At 34.8% G+C, this 21,313-nt stretch overlaps 1 protein-coding gene across 6 annotated transcripts in view; it reads left to right on the forward strand.

Moving 5' to 3' along the window:
- STAG2 (stromal antigen 2) overlaps positions 1 to 21,313 on the forward strand; it is a 155,983-nt gene that overhangs the window by 116,410 nt on the left and 18,260 nt on the right. For all 6 annotated transcript variants that reach the window (XM_011936949.1, XM_011936951.1, XM_011936953.1 and 3 more), the window contains 11 exons: positions 130 to 219; positions 867 to 1,070; positions 2,869 to 2,939; positions 3,165 to 3,252; positions 3,346 to 3,426; positions 5,495 to 5,587; positions 8,358 to 8,532; positions 13,534 to 13,673; positions 15,176 to 15,277; positions 18,306 to 18,454; positions 20,333 to 20,461. In XM_011936949.1, the coding sequence (XP_011792339.1) occupies positions 130 to 219; positions 867 to 1,070; positions 2,869 to 2,939; positions 3,165 to 3,252; positions 3,346 to 3,426; positions 5,495 to 5,587; positions 8,358 to 8,532; positions 13,534 to 13,673; positions 15,176 to 15,277; positions 18,306 to 18,454; positions 20,333 to 20,461 (1,322 nt within the window). The remainder of the gene's footprint in view (positions 1 to 129; positions 220 to 866; positions 1,071 to 2,868; positions 2,940 to 3,164; positions 3,253 to 3,345; positions 3,427 to 5,494; positions 5,588 to 8,357; positions 8,533 to 13,533; positions 13,674 to 15,175; positions 15,278 to 18,305; positions 18,455 to 20,332; positions 20,462 to 21,313) is intronic.

Raw genomic sequence — 21,313 nt, forward strand, 5'->3', positions numbered from 1 at the left:
CAGGATGGTCTTGATCTCCTGACCTCATGATCCGCCCACCTCAGCCTCCCAAAGTGCTGGAATTACAGGCGTGAGCCACCGCGCCCGGCCTTATTGTGATATTTTTAACATGATCTTTGTATTTCACAGTACTCTGTAGATGCAGAAAAGGTGACTAACTTGTTGCAGTTGCCTCAGTACTTTGATTTGGAAATATATACCACTGGACGATTAGAAAAGGTAAGATTATTTTGTGTAAAAAAAACCTTTAAGAAAAATTTTTTAGTTCATTTCATCATAACGTTTGTTTATATTTCTTAAAATGTGTTTTTGGGACATATTTTAAGAAAGGAAACCTATAGCTTAGGTCTTCTGTACTTTAGATTAGTTTGACTCACAGAATGGTGGTAATGATGCTTCCCTTTGCTTCATGCCGACAACTGTACCTTCATTCTTAGCTATTATGTGACTGTGTCACTGATCATTTATGGAGACTAGGGGCAGATAACTAGATAGTAACAATTAGATGAGATTGGGCTCATTCAGGGTGGTATGGCCATAGACAATAGTAACAATTATAAGACAAAATCAACTAATATTTATTGAACACTTTTGCTGTGTTCTATGAATTAATGTAAGCTTTTAATATATGTTAGCATTCTCACCACAGCCCTATGAGGTAGGTAATATCTCCCTTAAAGTTGAGGAATAAGTATGGATGGATCAGTGTATTTATTTATCATGATTAGAAAAGCACCTTAAAATGTACGCTCTGTGTTGTAGAGTTACTGTATTTGACAGTTTTTTCCATGGTGATGTGGTGATGTAGTCACCTTATACCTATCACATATGCCTTAGTTTTGATGAAAAATATTATTATTTTGCAGCATTTGGATGCCTTATTGCGACAGATCCGGAATATTGTAGAGAAGCACACAGATACAGATGTTTTGGAAGCATGTTCTAAAACTTACCATGCACTCTGTAATGAAGAGTTCACAATCTTCAACAGGGTAGATATTTCAAGAAGTCAACTGATAGATGAATTGGCAGATAAATTTAACCGGCTTCTTGAAGATTTTCTGCAAGAGGTATATATTATAACTATTACAAGTATTTTGTCAGTTGAGCACCTCTACTCCAGTGAGCCAATTAGTCACCCAAGTGTTAGTCTTGGTGATAGTCCCTAGCAGTATTTTGAAAAGATGTTCAGGCTTTTCGTTCTATGACTCACCAGGCTACTCCTCCACCAAAATAAGAAAGTGTTAAGAGTCTGTGACTCAGAGAAGGTGAAAGCAAAACTGACATCTTTTTTGTTTTGAGAAATGGTCTGGACAGTTACCTGGTTAAACCAGGGCTGTTAAGGAATAGGGTGTTAATGGAACAGAAAAGGGAGAGCTGGATTTGGACTAGATAGCCTAAAAAAGTGGAGTATTTCTAAGTGTTTTGGCAGTGTAGGTTAGGGAAGGACATTATGTGTGTGTTTTTTTTTTTTTTTTTTGAGGCGGAGTCTTGCTCTGTTGCCCAGGCCGCAGCGCAGTGGTGCGATCTCAGCTCACTGCAACCTCTGCCTCCCAGGTTCAAGCGATTCTCCTGCCTCAGTCTTCCAAGTAGCTGGGACTATAGGCATGTGCCACCGTACCAGGCTAATTTTTGTATTTTTAGTAGAGATGGGGTTTCACCACGTTGGCCAGCCTGGTCTCGAATTCCTGACCTCAGGTGATCCACTCGCCTTGGCCTCGCTAAGTGCTGGGATTACAGGCATGAACCACCACACCCGGTCTGGGTTTTGATATTATAAATCTTTTTCAGTTTCCTGTGTTATTCTCTTGTATTTCCAAAGAGGCTTAGTGCATAGCACTTAAATACATTTGTATTTTTGTTGTGATTGTTATTTTTTCTGGAAATATTTACATTAAATTTTTTGAATAAAATAAAAATTCGTAATTGTCAAATTAATGCTGTTAGCCTTTTCCACATCACTTTTATCATTAATGTTGTAAAATCATATGGACTTCGTAATTTCTAGTTTTGTTGTTTTATTAATTACTCATTTAACTTTTATTTGGTGTATATCGTTATTCCGGGCTTATTAAGTTTTACTAATTGGAGGTTTGTGCAAATATTTTGATGTACAATTATTACATTCTTAGTTAAAAATTTTAATAGCTCTACTCTTGGCTGAATATGATTTTGATTAGGACGAATTCATTTAAAATCAAGCAATGGTTTGTTAATTAAATTTAATTACTTTGTAGAAGAGTTATAGTTTAAAAACAAGTGCTTTTTTGAGAGAACTAGAGTTCAACACAGTAGATTTAGTAGTGTGTAAACATTTTATGTTTCCTGTAGTAAGACTGATAAAATTTTTCAAAACTTAAGTTACCCTAAGTTGAAAATGAATGAAATTAATAAATATTGATATCCAAATAGGACCAGCATATCTAGTCATTATTCAGGGGGTTTTTCCCTATTTATTTGTGATTAGTGTCATATGTCTTCATGATGATATACGTTTAAGGTACTTAGATTTTGTCCTTTAGGTATCGTCTTTCTGATCTTCTTGTCATTTAAGTATTTTATTGTCGTAGTGCATTTATTACTGTGAAAAAATAGATGCCTTTATAATTTTGTGTCAGGTTTACTTAGAAGAAAAAGAAGAATGTCATTTTCATTTTTTCTCTTAGTTATGATGTTTCTATGATAACAAACTTGTGTTGACTTATTACCCCAGCCATATTCTTAAATTTGGCCAGATCTAGGTATTGAATGACAAAGTTTGTTTGTGGGTTTTGTTACGTTATTCTTTATTTTTCAGGGTGATAGTAACATTTTGATAGCCTAGGATTTTTCACTCTGATGATTCTTAAGTATAATTAATATTCGTAGGGTGAAGAACCTGATGAAGATGATGCATATCAGGTATTGTCAACATTGAAGAGGATTACTGCTTTTCATAAGTAAGTTGAATTTTGAAGTTCCTGTTTTCTTAAATCTGTAGAAATAAACTTGCATGTTTTGTGGGTTATAATGTTAATTTCTGAGCTAATTTGTTATTGTTGTGGGGGCATTTTAAAGTTTACTGCATTTACTGCATTCTGTTAACAGTCAAGTCCAAAACAACTGTCGTTAAGTTTAGCTTTTTAATAAAGCTTATTTATTTATTTATTTATTTATTTTTACAGTGCCCATGACCTTTCAAAGTGGGATTTATTTGCTTGTAATTACAAACTCTTGAAAACTGGAATCGAAAATGGAGACATGCCTGAGCAGGTTTTTATTTATTTACTAGTTACACATATAACTTTGAAAAGTGAAGTCTTGTGGCTTTTAAATTTTAACTGTATCCTTTGATTCTTTTTACAGATTGTTATTCACGCACTGCAGTGTACTCACTATGTAATCCTTTGGCAACTTGCTAAGATAACTGAAAGCAGCTCTACAAAGGTTTGTGGTGGTTCGATAGTGTTTTTGTTAGACTAAATATCATTAATGGTTTTCAGCACACTTACACATTTAATGAGATCAGTTATTTCAGTGAAATGTTGCTTGTTTCTAATGTACTGTTATTTATAGTTTGATGTATATTCAGTGGAGGACATCAGTATGGTTTGTTTCAAGGTATGATTTTTAATTAAAAATTGTTCACATTTGAAGGTTGCATAATCTGTGGTTTTCTGTATTCTCAAAGTTGATGACCAAGAGCCTTTGAAATAGATACAAGTATTAGATTACATAAATTGAAGATAATAAACCAACTGCCCCTAGATCTTCTTATGCTCTGGTATTGTTTTGAGATAACCTTATTCATATTCAAGATCTCTCTAGTGATGTTCCAAATTCATGATCAATCATTTTCTGATTGAATATATAATGTGCTAGTGCCAGCTATTAGTACATATAGAGCTTTTACAGCTTTACCCATAATGATAATCCTTAATGTGTTTAGTAATTGAACTAAACAGGACTGCCTTTTCCATTTGTAAATTGGAAGCTTAAACATTGTACTTGTAGTGCTGGATATTGCCTTAAATATTGTTTGAGCTCATTTTTAGAAATATCACGCAATTTCTGAGAGTTCTGGAGTTAGGTGTTTGTAGGCATTTTCTTCCAAAAGTAATCCTCTTGATAATAAGTTTGTGTTGCCTAAACCCAGAGAATAATGTTAAATACTTAGAATTTCTCTGGGCTTTTAAGATGCTGTTTATATCTACAAATGGATTTTTCCTCTTGAAAAATCAATATGGTATTGTTAACATTATGTGCTTTTTTTTTTCCTCCCTTTTGAGGCAGAGTCTTGCTTTGTCATCAAGGCTCAGTGTAGTGCAGTTTCGGCTCACTGCAACCTCTGACTTTTGGGTTCAAGCAATCCTTGTGCCTCAGCCTCCTGAGCTGCTGGGACTGCAGTCACGCACCTCCACCCCACTTATTTTCGCATTTTTAGTAGACATGGGATTTCACCATGTTGACCAGGCTTATGAACTCCTGGCCTCAACTGATCTGCCCACTTTGGCCTTCCAAAGTGCTGGGATTACAAGCATGAGCCACTGTGCCCCACTCATTGTGTGCTTTTTATCAAACACTTAGGAAAAAGTTAATTTAACTAAACGTTAAGCTTGTAGTAGGAACGGTGACTATATTACCATATATAATTGCTCACCTATGTTGACAGTTAAAAAATAAACTGGAAAAAAGGAAGTATTTTTAGTATAGGAAAGGAGTGAATATAAAATTATTTATGGTAAGCCAGGCACAATGGCTCACGCCTGTACTCCCAGCACTTTGGGAGGCTGAGGAAGGCCACTCACTTGAGGTCAGGAGTTCAAGACCCGCCTGGCGAACATGGTGAAACCTTGTCTCTACTAATACAAAAATTAGTTGGGCATGGTGGTGTGCACCTGTAATCTCAGCTACTCAGGATGCTGAGGCAGTAGAATTATTGCCAGAACCTGGGAGGCAGAGGTTGCAGTGAGCCGAGATCATGTCACTGCACTTCAGCCTGGGCTACAGAGTGAGCTCCATCTGAAAATAAATAAAATAAACAAACAAACAAACAAATAAATAAATAAATAAAATTTTAAAGTTTATAGTAACACCACAAAATGTTTTCCATTCTGAGTTTTTATAAAGTACAGCAGTATCCTTCTAACAAGAAATGGAAGATGCCATTTCTTTTTTATTATTTTCTTCCATTTATGGGTTGACCACCCTTGAAATGATGTGAGCACGGAGCGTAAATCTTTATTAGCATTCTGTGCCAGTGGCTAAAGCCTTAGGATATTATCTATTAGTGTACCTCATATTTTTAAGGCTGCACTTTGGTGAGATTTGTAAGACAAACTGTCCCTTTGTTTTCATTTCTTGTAAATTATAAAGAAGAAATTTAAATCAAATGCACAAGTAGAGTTAATAAAGCTATATATATGATAATGTTTTACATAATTGAAAACATTTTAAAGAAATGCTGAATTGTTTATACAATATTTTTTAAAAGTTAATGTTAAATTTTTTCAAGGAGGACTTGCTGCGTTTAAAGAAACAAATGAGAGTATTTTGTCAGATATGTCAACATTACCTGACCAATGTGAATACTACTGTTAAGGAACAGGTTAGTAATTACTATAGATGGTAATCTTTTTGTAAGCAACTTTTATAAAATCTGAACTAATGTAGAAAGTTTAAATAATACTAAGATTGAGCAAAGCAGAAATATCTTGTATCTGCCTATGTATACTATACTAAAAAAGTAGGTTATTATATTGGACTTGTGCATAATAAAATTGATTAATTTCATGTGGGGTTTATAATTGCATTATAGATTACCCTTATAGTTAATTTATGTTGTTGTTCCTTTATGACACATGGTAAACAGACTTCTTCATACAAATTATAGGTGTATGAAATTAACAAAAAGTCATTCCTGAAAGCAACTAATATAACAAGTTTGCTCCAGGGTAGAAAAGTCCACGAGGTTTTGTTCTCTGAGAATATCAAATGTTGGCATTCTCGCTCATCCTGATCTTTCTGTGGACCTTGTCTGAAATAAACATTTATAGTCACTCTTCCAAGTGTTAACCTTCCCAACCCATATGCCTTCATGCTTCCATTACTTCCAACCTTTTCAGTTCTGGAAATAGACTGTTACCTGGTTTGATCCTAGAACTAACGTCATGTTCAGTTCTCATTCTCTAATTGAGAGGATTAAGCTTCGTTGGAAACGTGCTTTTCAAATGCTTTTATGGGAAGATGTTTTCACAAGCATTTCATAATAACTATTAATATGGTATAGTCAAAATGATTATGGTAATTTCAAGGTTTGCAACCATTTCATACAGCTTAACCTTTGTTTTTTCAGGTAGAATCCCAATAGTCAACCTATGATTTTTGGACACTGTGATATGTTCAAATATACCAACCCTTTTGTTTGGCACTTGTTTTTATTTAATTTAAAAATACCGAAGCTAATTTTAATAAAACATATTTGGATTTCTATAGTTTAAAATGTCCATTCAGTGCCCAGCTGTTAGTCTCTTTTTTTCATATTTCCATCTCTCTCGTCCCTACCATACATATATGCTTGGTCACACATGAATTAGAAGATATTCAATGGCCAAGATGCAGTTACTGAATTTTGCTTTTTTTTCTTTTTTCCAAAAATATGAAGTATATAGCCATAACTGTTACATTGCTGAATTCTCTCCAATTTTATGTGTGTCGTGTTGAACTATAGCAATAAAGAGCAATAAAGGGTGTGGTACTTTAATTTTCATCTCTATAATTCAGATGAAAGGAACAAGATTTCTGATGGTAGTAAATTGAATTTAGATTTAAACTCTTGGAATAGGATTTTAATGACATGCACGGATCCAAACCTAATGCATGAAATATTACTTTATTTTTGCATGGGACACCAAGTTATTCAGCATAATAATCCCTATTTTTACAGCATTAACACATAATCCTTGTGGGTTATCCTGTGTAACCGCCTATATAATCCCTTGCTCAGGCCATAGAGGTTAATTATTTAGTTATTAAACAGCTTGTGTGCCCAGTCTTCCCAACAGCTTCTCAGAATGTGTCCTGGTCAGCTCACTTGATTTGCCAGTTCCGCTAATTAGTAAATATCATCATACTTAATACTTTATATCCTTACTCTTTTTTTTTTTTTTTTGAGACGGAGTCTTGCTCTGTTGCCCAGGCTGGAGTGCAGTGGCTGGATCTCAGCTCACTGCAAGCTCCGCCTCCCGGGTTCCCGCCATTCTCCTGTCTCAGCCTCCTGAGTAGCTGGGACTACAGGCGCCCGCCACCTCGCCCGGCTAGTTTTTTGTATTTTTTTTTTAATTAGAGACGGGGTTTCACCGTGTTAGCCAGGATGATCTCGATCTCCTGACCTCATGATCCGCCCGTCTCGGCCTCCCAAAGTGCTGGGATTACAGGCTTGAGCCACCGCGCCCGGCCCTTACTCTTTATGTTGCAAGTTTTTGTAAACTGAAATATGCTAATAGGTATAAATTACTACTATAGTAGTTAGGAGAAGAGACTGAAGGAAGGGGTAAAAACATAAAGAGAAAAAGTAAATATGGTTGGTTCCAAAATGGCAAAACTGTTAGTAAGATCTACTTTGTGCTCTGTATTATATTCTCTTTCCAGGAATGGGCTTCCTTTAAATGTATTTTCTGGTTTACTTTGTGACCCTAAATTTCTGTTTTCATTACCCCTTCCCAACAAATAAGTAACCAGTCTGTGACTCCATTTAAAACCCATGGCAGAGTTTTTATTAAGCTCCTTGAGATACAACTTCAGCCTTATGTTTATTATAATATGTTCAGGTTTACCTGATAAATAGTAAGCAGCCCTGTATGTGGTTATGTTTTCTCTACTTAATCAGTACACATGTGAACAATGAGAGTGCTTAGTAAGTACCATAGATTTTGTGATCTCTATTCTAATACTTATCTCTAATGTTTTTTCTTCTGTAGAATGAAGAATGGTACCAAGTTTATACATTATTTCATGTTTGAGAATGAATACCTTGGGGCATTGCAATATAGAGCAAAGTAGGGGATTTGGAGTTAGAAAACCTAAGTTTGAGTCCTGACCCTGCATGTTTTGGTAGTGTGTAACATAGTGTACAAGTCACTTAATGTTGCTGAAAATTAAAAAAAAAATTTGTGAAATTTGCAGTTAGTAAAGCATTATACAAATATATATACTTCTCAGCTTTAGAATCTTAGGAAAATACTAAACATTGATTTCTCTTAAGATTTTTAAATATAGAAAGTTGGATTCTGTTTCTGTGTTAAATATGTAAATTATTTGTGGCAGTTAGTGAGAAACCTTGGATTATAGCTTGCTTTCCTCTTTTTTTTTTTAAATAGGCCTTCACTATTCTGTGTGATATTTTGATGATCTTCAGCCATCAGATTATGTCAGGAGGGCGTGACATGTTAGAGCCGTTAGTTTATACCCCTGATTCTTCATTGCAGTCTGAGTTGCTCAGCTTTATTTTGGATCATGTCTTCATTGAACAGGATGATGATAATAATAGTGCAGGTAATTTTATTGCCATCTTTTTATTAAATCTGTGTGTCCACCATAAAATCAAACTTAAGTAACAATGATGTACGTTGGTGCACTAGAATATATTTTATCCTTAAAAACGTGAAACACAGGTATATACTCCAGTGTACTAGAATATATTTTATCCTTAAAAACGTGAAACACAGGTAATATTCCAGCACATTTATGTTCATTTTTTGTACTATTGTGAAGAAAACGTGATGTTGTAGAGTATAGGCTTTCAAGTCAGATCTCTGCTTCTCACTAGCACTGAGCCTGTTTTCTAATTTCTAACTACCTTATAAAACTGTTAAAAATCGAGCCAAATAACTAGTACAGTGCCTGGACATATAGCAGGTACTCAATAAAATTTACTCCCTCTTGCCCTTATTTATTGGTAATACCAGTATGCAGATAATTTGGGAAGAATCAAGTATGTTACTTTTTGTTGTGTACTTGTATACCGTAGGTTTTTTTTTTTAATTTTGGGAGTATTAATGTGATTTCTGAATGTTAGAAAAATGTTTGAAACTGCTATGTAAAAGTCTGGGACAGTATAGAATGTTCACAGGAAAAGAATCAAACCAGCCTCACCTAGTGTTAAGTTACTCTTCATACCCTAGTTGTTTACACACCCTAATTACCTTACTTGAGCATGAGGTCATGGAAAAGAAGTGATATTTGATGGCGTCTTTCTGGGTTTGTTTTTAGTTTGAAGGTATATTTTTTGTTTATTTTTTAGAAACAGAGTCTCACTCTGTTGTCTAGCCTGGAGTACAGTAGCATTATGATAGCTCACTGCACCCTCAAACTCTGACCAAAGCAATCCTCCCACTTTAGCCTCCTGAGTAGCTAGGACTACAGGTGGTGTGCCACCGTGCTTGACTAATTTTTTTGTAGACATGGAGTCTTGATATGTTGCCCAGGCTGGTCTTGAACTCCTGGCCTCAAGTGATCCTCTTGCCTTGGCCTCCCAAAGTGTGAAGTTATACTTAAAGGAAAATACAACATCAACATGTGTATATCCATACTGATGTATCACTGCATATCAGGGTATAAATAAACAGGTAATTCTGTATACGGCATGTAGCTTATTTTTAGCAATGGAGAGCTTTGTGCTCACATACTAAAAACTTACTCTGAACGCAAATGAGAAACCCAGAGTTGCCCAAACAGTTGTCAGAATCCATGTAGTAAAGGTTATATACTTTGAGTTTTTCATCTGTTACTCTAAGCTATTGGCTTAGTTATGCTTTTATTCATAATATTGACATTTATTGGTCAGCAGGCAGTTTACTAGATGGTATGGATATGAAAAGATGAAACAAGGTCTTATCCTTCAAGAATTAAATTCAGGTTGAAAAGAACCAAGTAATTATAGTGCAATTTTTTTTTTTTTTTTGAGGTGGAGTCTCGCTCTGCCACCCAGGCTGGAGTGCAGTGGCACAATCTTGGCTCACTACAACCTCCGCCTCCCAGGTTCAAATGGTTTTCCTGCCTTAGCTTCCCAAGTAGCTGGGAGACTACTCGTGTCAACCACCACGCCCAGCTAATTTTTCTTTTTCTTTTTTTCTTCTTTTTTTAAAAAAATTTATTGTTTTATTTTATTTTATTTTATTTTATTTTATTTTATTTATTTTAGTCGAGACAGAGTTTCACCATGTTGGTCAGGCTGGTCTTGAACTCCTGACCTCAGGCGATCTGCCCGCCTCGGCCTCCCAAAGTACTGGGATTACAGGTGTGAGCCACTGTGCCTGGCCTATAGTGCAATTTTTGGTAAGTAATGGAGACATGTACAAAGTGTTTTGGGCATGTAGATGTAAGTTCTCACTGTTGAAGCATCTTTTGAGAAGCTAACATCTGAAATTAATCCAAAAAGTGAATAGGACTTTATAAAACGTCTTTTTTTTTTTTTTTTAACTTCTAAAACATCTATGAGAAAGCACAGTTGGATTCTAAAACCTGATACAAAATAAGTTTTGGTACATAACCCTTTTGTTAATTTGGGGCTGCCTTAGCTTCATTTAGTCCATGGGGAATTGAATTAGAGTATGCTTGCCAAAACTCTTGACTTACCTAAGAGCTTCCTAGAATTACCCCACAGCATCTTATCTCCTTGGACTTTGTGTGTGTGTGTGTGTGTGTGTGTCTCACTGTGTCACCCAGTCTGTGGTGTGGACTCCATATAGCTCATTGCAGCCTAAATCTCCCAGGTACAAATGATTCTCCCACCTCAGCCTCTGGAGTAGCTGGGACTCAAGTGTGTGCCACTCTGCCTGGCTAATTTATTTAATTTTTAGTAGAGACGAGGTCTCGCTGTGTAGCCCAGGGTGGTTTCCAACTCCTGGGCTCAAGCAATCCTCTCATCTTGGCTTCTCAATGTACTGGGATTACAGATGTGAGCTACTGCACCTGGCACTATTTTCACTTTTAAAATGAAGTGCATTCTAGTCCAATGGAAGAGTAGAAAATATAACAGATTTTTACATAACCATTCCATCAGTCTTTGTCAAATTTAGCTGTATTTGTTTTAGGTCTTTTTAAAGAAATAAAAGCACAGTTACAAAAGAAGCCCTCATTTGTATTCCTCCCTTATCCTGTTATCCTCCCCTTTTCCTTAGAGATAACTGCTACCTCAAATTTGTTGTTTATTACACCTTTGCATTTCGGTTTTATTTTACTAAGAATTTGTATCTGTTAAAAATACATAGTTCATTTATTCTTGCTAACTTCCATGTAAATGATATTATGTTGAACCTTTTGCAATTTGCCTTTTGTCTTCTTTTTAAAATATGAAATGAGATCTTGCTATATTGCCCAGGCTGGCCTCAACCACCTGGGTTCAAACAGTACTGTTGCCTCAGCCTCCTCAGTATCTGGGATTATAGGCACACACCACTGCACCCAGTGCAATTTTCCTTTTTGAATTTACATTCCTGAGATAAAACAGTGTTGACATGTGGCTAGAATTCATTCATTCTGACTGTTCAATATTATATGATACAAGTTAACAACAGTTTATCCATTTTCTTATTTTTAGACATTTAGGTTATTTCTACTTTTTCCTCAATTAAAATAGTGTTACAACAAATATTTCAGTGCTTAGCTCCTTGAGCACATGTGTAGTTACTTTTCTAGTGTATACCTGAATGGAATTGCTAGATTATATAGTGTGTGTGCATCTTGCGAAAGTGGTTGTAGTATTTTATCCTCCTTCCAGCAGCATATGATAGTTTCCATCCTCACCTAACATCTGGTATTGTAGACCCTTGCATATTTTATTTGTTAGCCCACATCAGATTAGAAAGGGAGAGTAAAATAGGGAATGCTCCTAGAGGCATTTCATTGACAATACATAATAATAATGGCAGCTGACACTTAATGAAAGGCCCAGTGTGTTAGGTACTTCTCTGCATTCCTTAATATCCACAAGAGAAAAAGTTGGCTAATTCTTGACAAGCAGTTAGTGGAGGAAAATAAAAATCAGGACTTAAAAACTCTTAATATCATAGGATAGTTTAGTCTTTAGAGGGAAAATGTCTGTCATTGGAAACAATGTCATGTAGAAATTGTCCATTATAGTGACAGAGCTATTAAGAAAAGGTTACTTTATGTATTCAGTGTAATGATATGTCTTAGGTTTCTAAGCAAATAGTGTTGCATCTTGGGACATATCTTTGAGATATAACTTTCTCTGATGGTCTTAAATTCTTACTCTTAAAATTTGGTTTTAGTTTACTAGAAGTTATCAAAGATTACCAGAGACAAGATGAAAAATTAATTAAATGAAAGAACATTCTTACTATACATGAAATAGTTTTTGATATTGGGAACCTTATGTTGGAGCTGATAGGATATGCACAGACTGTTCACCAGAGGAATTATAAATGGCTAATAAACATAAAAAATTTTAACTTCATTTAACATGGGATAGTGTTGTTGTTGTTTTAAATGGAGTTTCACTCTTGTTGCTCAGTCTGGAGTGCAGTGGCATGATCTTGGCTCGCTGCAACCTCCACCTCCTGGGTTCAAGCGATTCTTCTGCCTCAGCCTCCCAACTAGTTGGGAGTACAGGCGCATACTACCACACCCAGCTGATTTTTGTATTTTTAGTAGAGAAGGGGTTTCACCATTTTGGCCAAGCTGGTCTCGAACTCCTGACCTCAGATGATCCACCTGCCTTGGCCTCCCAAAGTGCTGGGATTATAGGAGTGAGCCACTGCGCCCGGCCCGGGATAGTGGTTTTTTTTTTTTTTTTTTTTTATACAAGTAATTTCATTTGTAAAATCTCTCCAGAGGGAAAAATTTTTTTATGCAGCTTTTTTTTAAATATAAAAAGCTTCATCCAGTTTTATTTACAGTATCCAATAAGTAAAAACAATTATTTGGCATTACTTGGAGGCTGCAGTGGGGCTTCCCTGACTATGAATTTGGAAATAAGTTTGTCTTCTTGAGAATTGAATGTCAAGATTTCACATAATGGATCAGAGTAGAAATATACAAGATTATTTTAAAAAGACAAAATGGTTTCTGGGGCCTGTCTAGCAGAATATATGTACAAAGGAGGACTCTTATAGCCAGATTTTTGGGGTTTGAAGTAAGTGGGATCATCCTTGTAAGAGATAGGAGAAATTCTGAGGTTGGCAGTGTTCAGGAATCTAGGAGCCTTAACTAACAGACATTGAATGTACAGATTTTGTTAACAAACTATCCTGCTAGGGAAGTAGATGAATGTTAGGCAAGTTTAGCCTGACTTCACTAGGTGAATGTAGAATATGAACAAATGGAGTGATTCAGTTCCATTTGTTCTGATCATTATTTGATGTCACAAAAATTTTAGTCTATTGGAATAAATTATGAATGGTTATAATTTTAATTTTAATGTTTTTCCCTTTTCAAATTCTCTTACAAAAGCGTGTTTTATAGTGAGAATTAAAAAAATATATGGTTGAAATAAAATACAAGATGGCTTAATGTTTGGGACTTTTTCTGCAGATGGTCAGCAAGAGGATGAAGCCAGTAAAATTGAAGCTCTGCACAAGAGAAGAAATTTACTTGCAGCATTTTGTAAGCTAATTGTATATACTGTGGTGGAGATGAATACAGCTGCAGATATCTTCAAACAGTATATGAAGGTAAAGTTGAAAATGGATAGCAAGATAGTTATAAAATGCAACACTGGTTTTTATGCATGGCTGCCAATGAATTATTTAAGTGGTAAATTACATTTCTAGTGTAGAAGAGTTGTATTTTAAAATATTTAATGTTTTCAGTAACATTTCCTTATACATCTCCTCCAATTAATGGACATTTTGGGTTTATTATGTTCATTTGCATTTGGAATATTGGAGATGGTCTCTCTTAATTTGTCACTATCAGAAATAGCATTTATGATTCAGTTTAAGATAATAGGATGGCATCCTCCTCTGCTTGATGTAGCATTAAAAAGAGTTTCAGGAGTCAGAAGACTTGGGTGGTAGTTTTGGCTTGGTTACTATGCATTTTGCAACCTTGAATAACTCCAAATATTTTGCATTCTGACTACCTTTATCTGTTCCACTGTGATTGTTAAGGTTCCCCCCTTTGGTTCTCAAAGTCTGACTTGATTCACCATAGGTTATTCATAATTTTCATAACTGTATGTGAGGTTTTGTAAGTTAAGAGTAATAATAAACAGGATATTGTTGATTATACTAAGAGAATGTGACTAAATATGGTAAGATAGCTTTAAAAATCCTTCTTCAACTAAAATCTAATTATAAATGTAAACGTTTTAAAGCCTCTGCTTTCAATAAATAAAATATGTAATATATTAAAACTTGGTTAATCCTCTCTGGAATATTTTGCTACTTGAACTCTAATATCATTGAAAATTATTTTGGAACTTAAATCATTTGGGATGATAATTACCAGTTTTTGTTTTTTGTTTTTTGTTTTTTTTTAAACTAAGGTTGTTTATGAAGTTATTTAACAAATTTTAAAGTTTTAGGTATTCTAAAGTCACTTATTTGTCATAGGGACATGGTTATTCTGTTATCTTTGATAATTGTTATTGTACGTGTTTGAAACACGATCTTAAATTAGGAAAAAATTTCATGTGCCATGTGTATTGTAAATGTCATTTGAACAACTTTTCTTTTAAAAGTTATAACTTTTAAAAGTTGTTTATATGTTTTCCTTTTAAAAGTTGTTTATAGACTTAGATTCTATAAGCCAAATTAATAAAGTTTTAAACTACTCATGGCCTGTACCCAGTATCAATGAATTAGTTGTAAGTATAACTAAGATTATATTCATTGTTTTACAAAGAGAATTTTGTTTGTATATTTTGTGTTACTTCTGAAAATCTGCATAACCTAATTGTTGTTTTAGTCACTATACCTTCTTTATTTTAAACCAAGTCTGGAGCTAAATTTGATTAGATCTTAACGGTTTTGTATATATGATTTTACTGAAGTTAGGGATTGTATGCTTAGAAATGATCTTTAGGTTTCAGTAACATTCTTTCCTGCCATCGAAGGCATAATTTTGGCCAAATACATACTTTGTGACGTGTTTACATGACTAACCTAAAATTAGTCTTATTGTCCAGTGGTTTTAAGAGATAAAGCTCTAATTTGTACAAATTTCTTTTCAGTATTATAATGACTATGGAGATATCATCAAAGAAACAATGAGTAAAACAAGGCAGATAGACAAAATTCAGTGTGCTAAGACCCTTATTCTCAGTCTGCAACAGGTAAGCATTAAGAGTACCAACTTTAGCTAACACAATTAACACCTAATAGCAAAATAAGGTAGCAGTTGAAATTGGGCAAAGGGTGCAATAGACAGTTTATAAAAGTAGAAATACAAGAGAGTACAAGTGAGATTATTTTTTTGCTTTCAAACTGTCAAGATTGGCAAAACCTATAGCTGTCTAAGGTATGGAGGAAATATAGATGTGGTAGGCAATTGGGCAATTTATGTAAAAATTTATAATGTATATGCCATTTGAGGCAGCAGTTCTACTTTTTAAATCTACTCTTTTATCCAAGGTGATAAAAAGACAAGTTTGCAAAAGTTGATACACAAAGTTATATATTGCAACATTGTTTATAGCAAGTAAGACATAATCTAAAAGTCTATCAGGATATTAGATAAATATACTGTATAGTACATTTCTGCAATGACTGTTGTACAGCACTTAAAATTAGTGTAGATCTATATTCATTAATGTATAAAGAGCTTCATAATCACAAAATACATTAACAGTGGCTAACTTGCTTTGGTAGATTTCATGTTGAATTCTAATTTTTTCTCTGTGTATTTCCAAACTTATTTTTGTGAGCGTATATTAATGTTATAACTAAAACACAATAGTTTTGGCCAGGCGCGGTGGCTCATGCCTGTAATCCCAGTGCTTTGGGAGGCCGAGGTGGGCGGATCACCTGAGGTCAGCAATTCGAGACCAGCCTGGCCAACATGGTGAAACCCTGTATCTACTAAAAAAACAAAAATTAGCTGGGCACGGTGGTGTGCACCTATAATCCCAGCCACTTGGGAGGCTGACACACGAGAATTGCTTGAACCTGGTAGGTGGAGGTTATAGTGAGCCAAGGTCGTGCCACTGCACTCCAGCCTGGGTGACAGAGTGAGACTCTGTCTCAAAACAAACAAACAAACAAAAAAACCAATAGTTTTCATTTTGGCCGTGTTGAGGCAGTTTAATTAGGTAAAATTATTCACTTAGTATGCTTTTGTCTTTGGAGACAAAATTTGCATGCAAAAGATAACCCAACCCATTCCAACTTAATGAACTTTCTTTTAAGAAATATAGATAGGAATGTTCTTAATTTTATTTGAGAATTTGAATTTTCTCTATTAAAATTAACAAAATGTAGTCTGGGTGTAGTGGCTGATGCCTGTAATCCCAGCACTTTGGGAGGCCAAGGTAGGGAATTGCTTGAGCCCAGGAGTTTGAGCCCAACCTGGGCAACATAGCAAGAGCCCATCTCTACAGAAAATGAAGAAAGAAAAATAAATAAAATTTAAAAGGTTGAAAGATGGCATTTAAAAAATAACTTTTGCTATGAAGTAATAGCTGCTAGCTGTAGAAAGTTTAGAAAATATAAAAAAGGAACAAATACAGATTATCCTTAATGTTTTCACTTTACAATAACCTTTTTATTTTTTAATGGCCTTGTTACTCTTTTTTATGCCTACATGAAATCTGATTTTTTAACAAAAATTAAATGGTGCATTCCATTTTGTAAGACTGCATTTTAATACTAATAAACACTGAACACATTTATGCCATTAAATAATTTCCTCAGCATCTTTTTCTTTTTTTTTTGGAGCAGGAGAGGTTCATTTTTTTTTTTTTTTTAGATTTTTGTGAAGGTATAATTGAAAAGTAAGAATTCTGTATACTTAATGGTGTACAGCATGTTTTGATATGCATGCATTGTGAAATGATTAAATTTAGCTAATTAACATAAACATTGCATCACATACTTACTTGTGTTAAGAACATTGAAGACCAACTGTCCTAGCAGTTTTTAGACAAACAAAACAGTACATTACTCTTAACTATGGTTGCCATGCCATACAATAGATCTTCAGAACTTACTTATCTTGTCCTACTGAAACGTTGTTCCCTTTAACCAAAGTCTCAGCCTCCCCCAACCCCCAGTCCCTGACAACCACCTTTCTATTCTCTGCTTCTGTGAATGCAGATATTTCCTCAACATTTGGATTTCATTTTCTCTGGGTGTATACCCAGAAGTCTTCCTCATTTTAAAAAGTTGACACGTGGCTAGGTGTGGTGGCTAATGTCTGTAATCCAAGCGCTTTGGGAGGCCGAAGCGGGCAGATCACGAGGTCAGGAGTTCGAAAGCAGCCTGGCCAATATGGTGAAACCCCGTCTCTACTACAAAAATTAACTGAGCTTGGTGGCACACGCTTGTAATCGCAGCTACTCAGGAGGCTGCGGCAGGAGAATCGCTTGAACCCAGGAGGTGGAGGTTGTAGTGAGCCAAGATCATGCCACTGCACTCTAGCCTGGGTGGTAGAGCGAGACTCTGTCTCAAAAAAAAAAAAAGAAAAAGTTGACACATAATTGTACATATTTATGGGGTATACGTAGTGATGTTTTGACACAGTGTATAGTTAACCAAAGCAGGATGATTAGCATATCCATTTTGACGACTATATAATATTCCATTTTGTAGATGGACCACAATTTAACCAAAGTCTCCTTGTTTATGCTGAGGGTTTTTTTTTTAACAAGTTTTGCTGTTATAAATAGCACTAAAACATTTTTGTACGTAGTATTGTGCATAAATATTTCTTTTGGTTCAAGTCCTGTAATTAGAATTACTTTGTCAAAGAAGATTAAAATTCTTAAGCTTTCGCTATTTCATGTTAAGAGTTCTTGATGTGAAGATTCACCACTTAAACGTAAATAACAGAGCATGGTTGCCTAATAATTTGCTGGGGGTTTTTTTCTTTATATTTTTATATGCTGTGTTAATATCCAATTAATACCAGCAGAATAGCATTCTGCCAAAACTAACCTAAAGAGTTTCTGATGTTGATAACAACCTCCAGTTTAAATATACGAAGTACTACACTTTTGGTCATTTGTATCATGTTTTAGTGTTTTACAATAAAATACAGTACCTCATTTATTGAACACCTGTATTTTAAATGAAAATGTAATATTTTAAAAGATGTTAATCTCCAGGTATTAAGAACTTTAACGTGCTTTCTTTCTTTCCAAACAGCTTTTTAATGAAATGATACAAGAAAATGGCTATAATTTTGATAGATCATCCTCTACATTTAGTGGCATAAAAGAACTTGCTCGACGTTTTGCTTTAACTTTTGGACTTGATCAGTTGAAAACAAGAGAAGCCATTGCCATGCTACACAAGTAATTTCCAGATATTTTATTCAGCTCTCATATTTTTTAGTCATGAAACTTTTTTATTAATCTAGCGCTTTCATTTGGCATAACTAAATTAAATTTATGCTTTATTATTAGCTTCTAAATCTCTACCCTATCTCCTTTCTAAATTTTAAAGAACCAGTTACAGTGCTATCTCAATTAACAAATGAGTTGGGCCAGGCTTGGTGTTCATGCCTGTAATCCCAGCACTTTGGGAGGCTGAGGCAGGTGGATCACTTGAGGCCAGTAGTTTGAGAACAGCCTGGCCAACGTGGTGAAACCTGTCTCTACTAAAAATAGAAAAATTAGCTGGGGGTGGTGGTGTGCACCTCTAGTCCCAGCTACTTGGGTATGAGAATGGCTTAAATCTTGGAGGCAGAGGTTGCATTGAGCCAAGATTGTGCCACTACACTCCAGCCTGGGTGACAGAGCGAGAGTCTGTCTCAAAAACAACAGCAAAATGAGTTAGGATTAAAACTCCGTTTATAAGCCTTTGTTTAAATTTAAACCATACAAAGTCTATAAATTATGTGAATCAAAGCAGCATAAATTCATCAAGCATTACACATCTTTTATCAACTTTTGTCATGATCTCATTGTCAGATAGAGAAATCTTTGAGGTTTGATTCCTTTGTCTCAAGTTTTTTCTTTGGTTCTGCACTCTTATTTTGTAGTGACCTTTTCCCGTGTTTTGATCCACAGCCTTCTTTCCATCTGCATATTTTGTTCCCCTTATCAAAGTTGGAAGTCATTTTATTTTATACTGGGCATATAATTTAGTGATCAATTGCACTTTTAAAGTATGGATACATTTTAGACCTTTAACATAACCAACATTTGTGTATTAAAACCCTTTATCTATTACCTGTGGGTTAAAGAACCTTGCTTTTAGAGTCTTGGACTCTCCTTCATCCTCTTGCTCATTTAGTTATAAAAAGTGTTAACTGTCTCTTTGAGGAAAATTTGCTGCTCTTGTTTAAGTTTTGCTTATACTCCCTCAACTTAATTATTATTATTTTGTTTTTTGTAGAGACAGGGTCTCACCATGTTGCCCAGGCTGGTCTTGAACCCCTGGCCTCAAGAGATCCTCCCACTTAAGCCACCGAAAGCATTAGGATTATAGGCATGAACCACCACACCTGGCTTCCTCCCTCAACAACTTTCACTTTGTTCTAAAACTGAAGTTTATTTTTATGCCTGTTAATCCATTAGATGGTAATTGTACATAATATTTAAGGACTACCTATATGTTATTTTCAGAAATAATATCTTTTTTTTTCATGTAATATCCTTCCTTCGTTTCCTCCTTGATTCCATCTGGATTGTTTTTTACTCAGTTATATATTTGATAGAGTTATAATGTTGGGTTGTTATTTTGATGAATAGAGGTATTTATCGTCACATAAATGTAGTTAAAATGGGCCTTACATGGAGTTTAATTTTAAACTTTACTCTTGAATTGTTCATTACAGATATTTGTGAATTATTTTTTAACGTTCTATATGTTAGAGTAGGTCTCTTTTATGTCTTGAAAAATACAGATAATGTATTGATCATTATGTGAGAGAATTTACGTCATTTTCTATGGAAAAAGGTACCGATTAAAGAATGTAGATATACCAGACCATGTTCAGACTGAAAGCTAAGTGGTGTGTGTGTGTGTGTGTGTGTGTGTGTGTGTGTGTATTGTTTTAAAGAAAGTAACAGTAACATAAAATGTTAATATATCTGCACTCTTTACAACCTCCTTGTTTTCTGTTCCTCAAAAGCTTGGCAAAGGAAGTAGCGAGTGAAATTTTCTAAGTTATTGACTTTTTTATTATAGTCCCTCAAATGTTTATTTCAATTTTTTTTTCTTTGCAGAGATGGCATAGAATTTGCTTTTAAAGAGCCTAATCCACAAGGGGAGAGCCATCCACCTTTAAATTTGGCATTTCTTGATATTCTGAGTGAATTTTCTTCTAAACTACTCCGACAAGACAAAAGAACAGTGTATGTATTTGCTGGAAATGTCCTATTTAATTTCATTTTGGGATTCTTAAGGGCAGTTGTTACACTTGGTTTCTCTCCTTTCTACTCACACACAGAATTGTAGGATTGCATTAATACACGAAAAAGTTTATACTTCAGCAACTTTATAATTTAAGGATTATAACTATGTTTTATGCGTAATACTCTAGTTTAATATTGTGAGTTTTCCTCCAGTATAGTTGTAGCTTTTGAGGTATAATTTGAATACTTTATGTATTATTTAAGAGACTGGACTCACTATGTTGCCCAGACTGGCTTTGAACTCCTGGGCTTAAGTGATTTTCCTGCCTTAATCTGAGTAGCTGGGGCTATAGGCATGAACCACTGTGCCTGGCTGCTTTTTGTGTTCTTATTTGCGTTTGTGCCTTAACCCAACTAAGGAGGGAGCATTTGAAAAACAATAATAAAGGCAATCCATCAGGAACATCCTTTAATTCTCAAACAGGGCACTTTTCTGGTTTAGTCTCCTATAATGGTGACTTATAAAAGAGCTCCCAAAATGGATTTAAATTCTCAAAAATCTTCTACCTTTCCCCATGGCTTTGAGGTGTAAAAGGGCAGAAGCATATGGATACCTCATATTGTAAATAGTCTTGTCTGAAAACCCACTAGTATTTTGCTTTTAAAGACTATAGACTTTATATGGAATTCTAAAGCAGACAAAACTAATGTATGGTGATAAAAATTACAGTAACAGTTACTTCTAGTATTGGAGAGTTTGAATGGGAACACTAGGGTACTAGAGTTCTGTACCTTTTTTTTTTTTTTTTTTTGAAGTTTACCAATTCCACACAAACTCTTCCATAAAGTTGA

Source organism: Colobus angolensis, unplaced genomic scaffold, assembly GCF_000951035.1.
Source record: "Colobus angolensis palliatus isolate OR3802 unplaced genomic scaffold, Cang.pa_1.0 Scaffold159, whole genome shotgun sequence".
Taxonomy (NCBI): Eukaryota; Metazoa; Chordata; class Mammalia; order Primates; family Cercopithecidae; genus Colobus; species Colobus angolensis.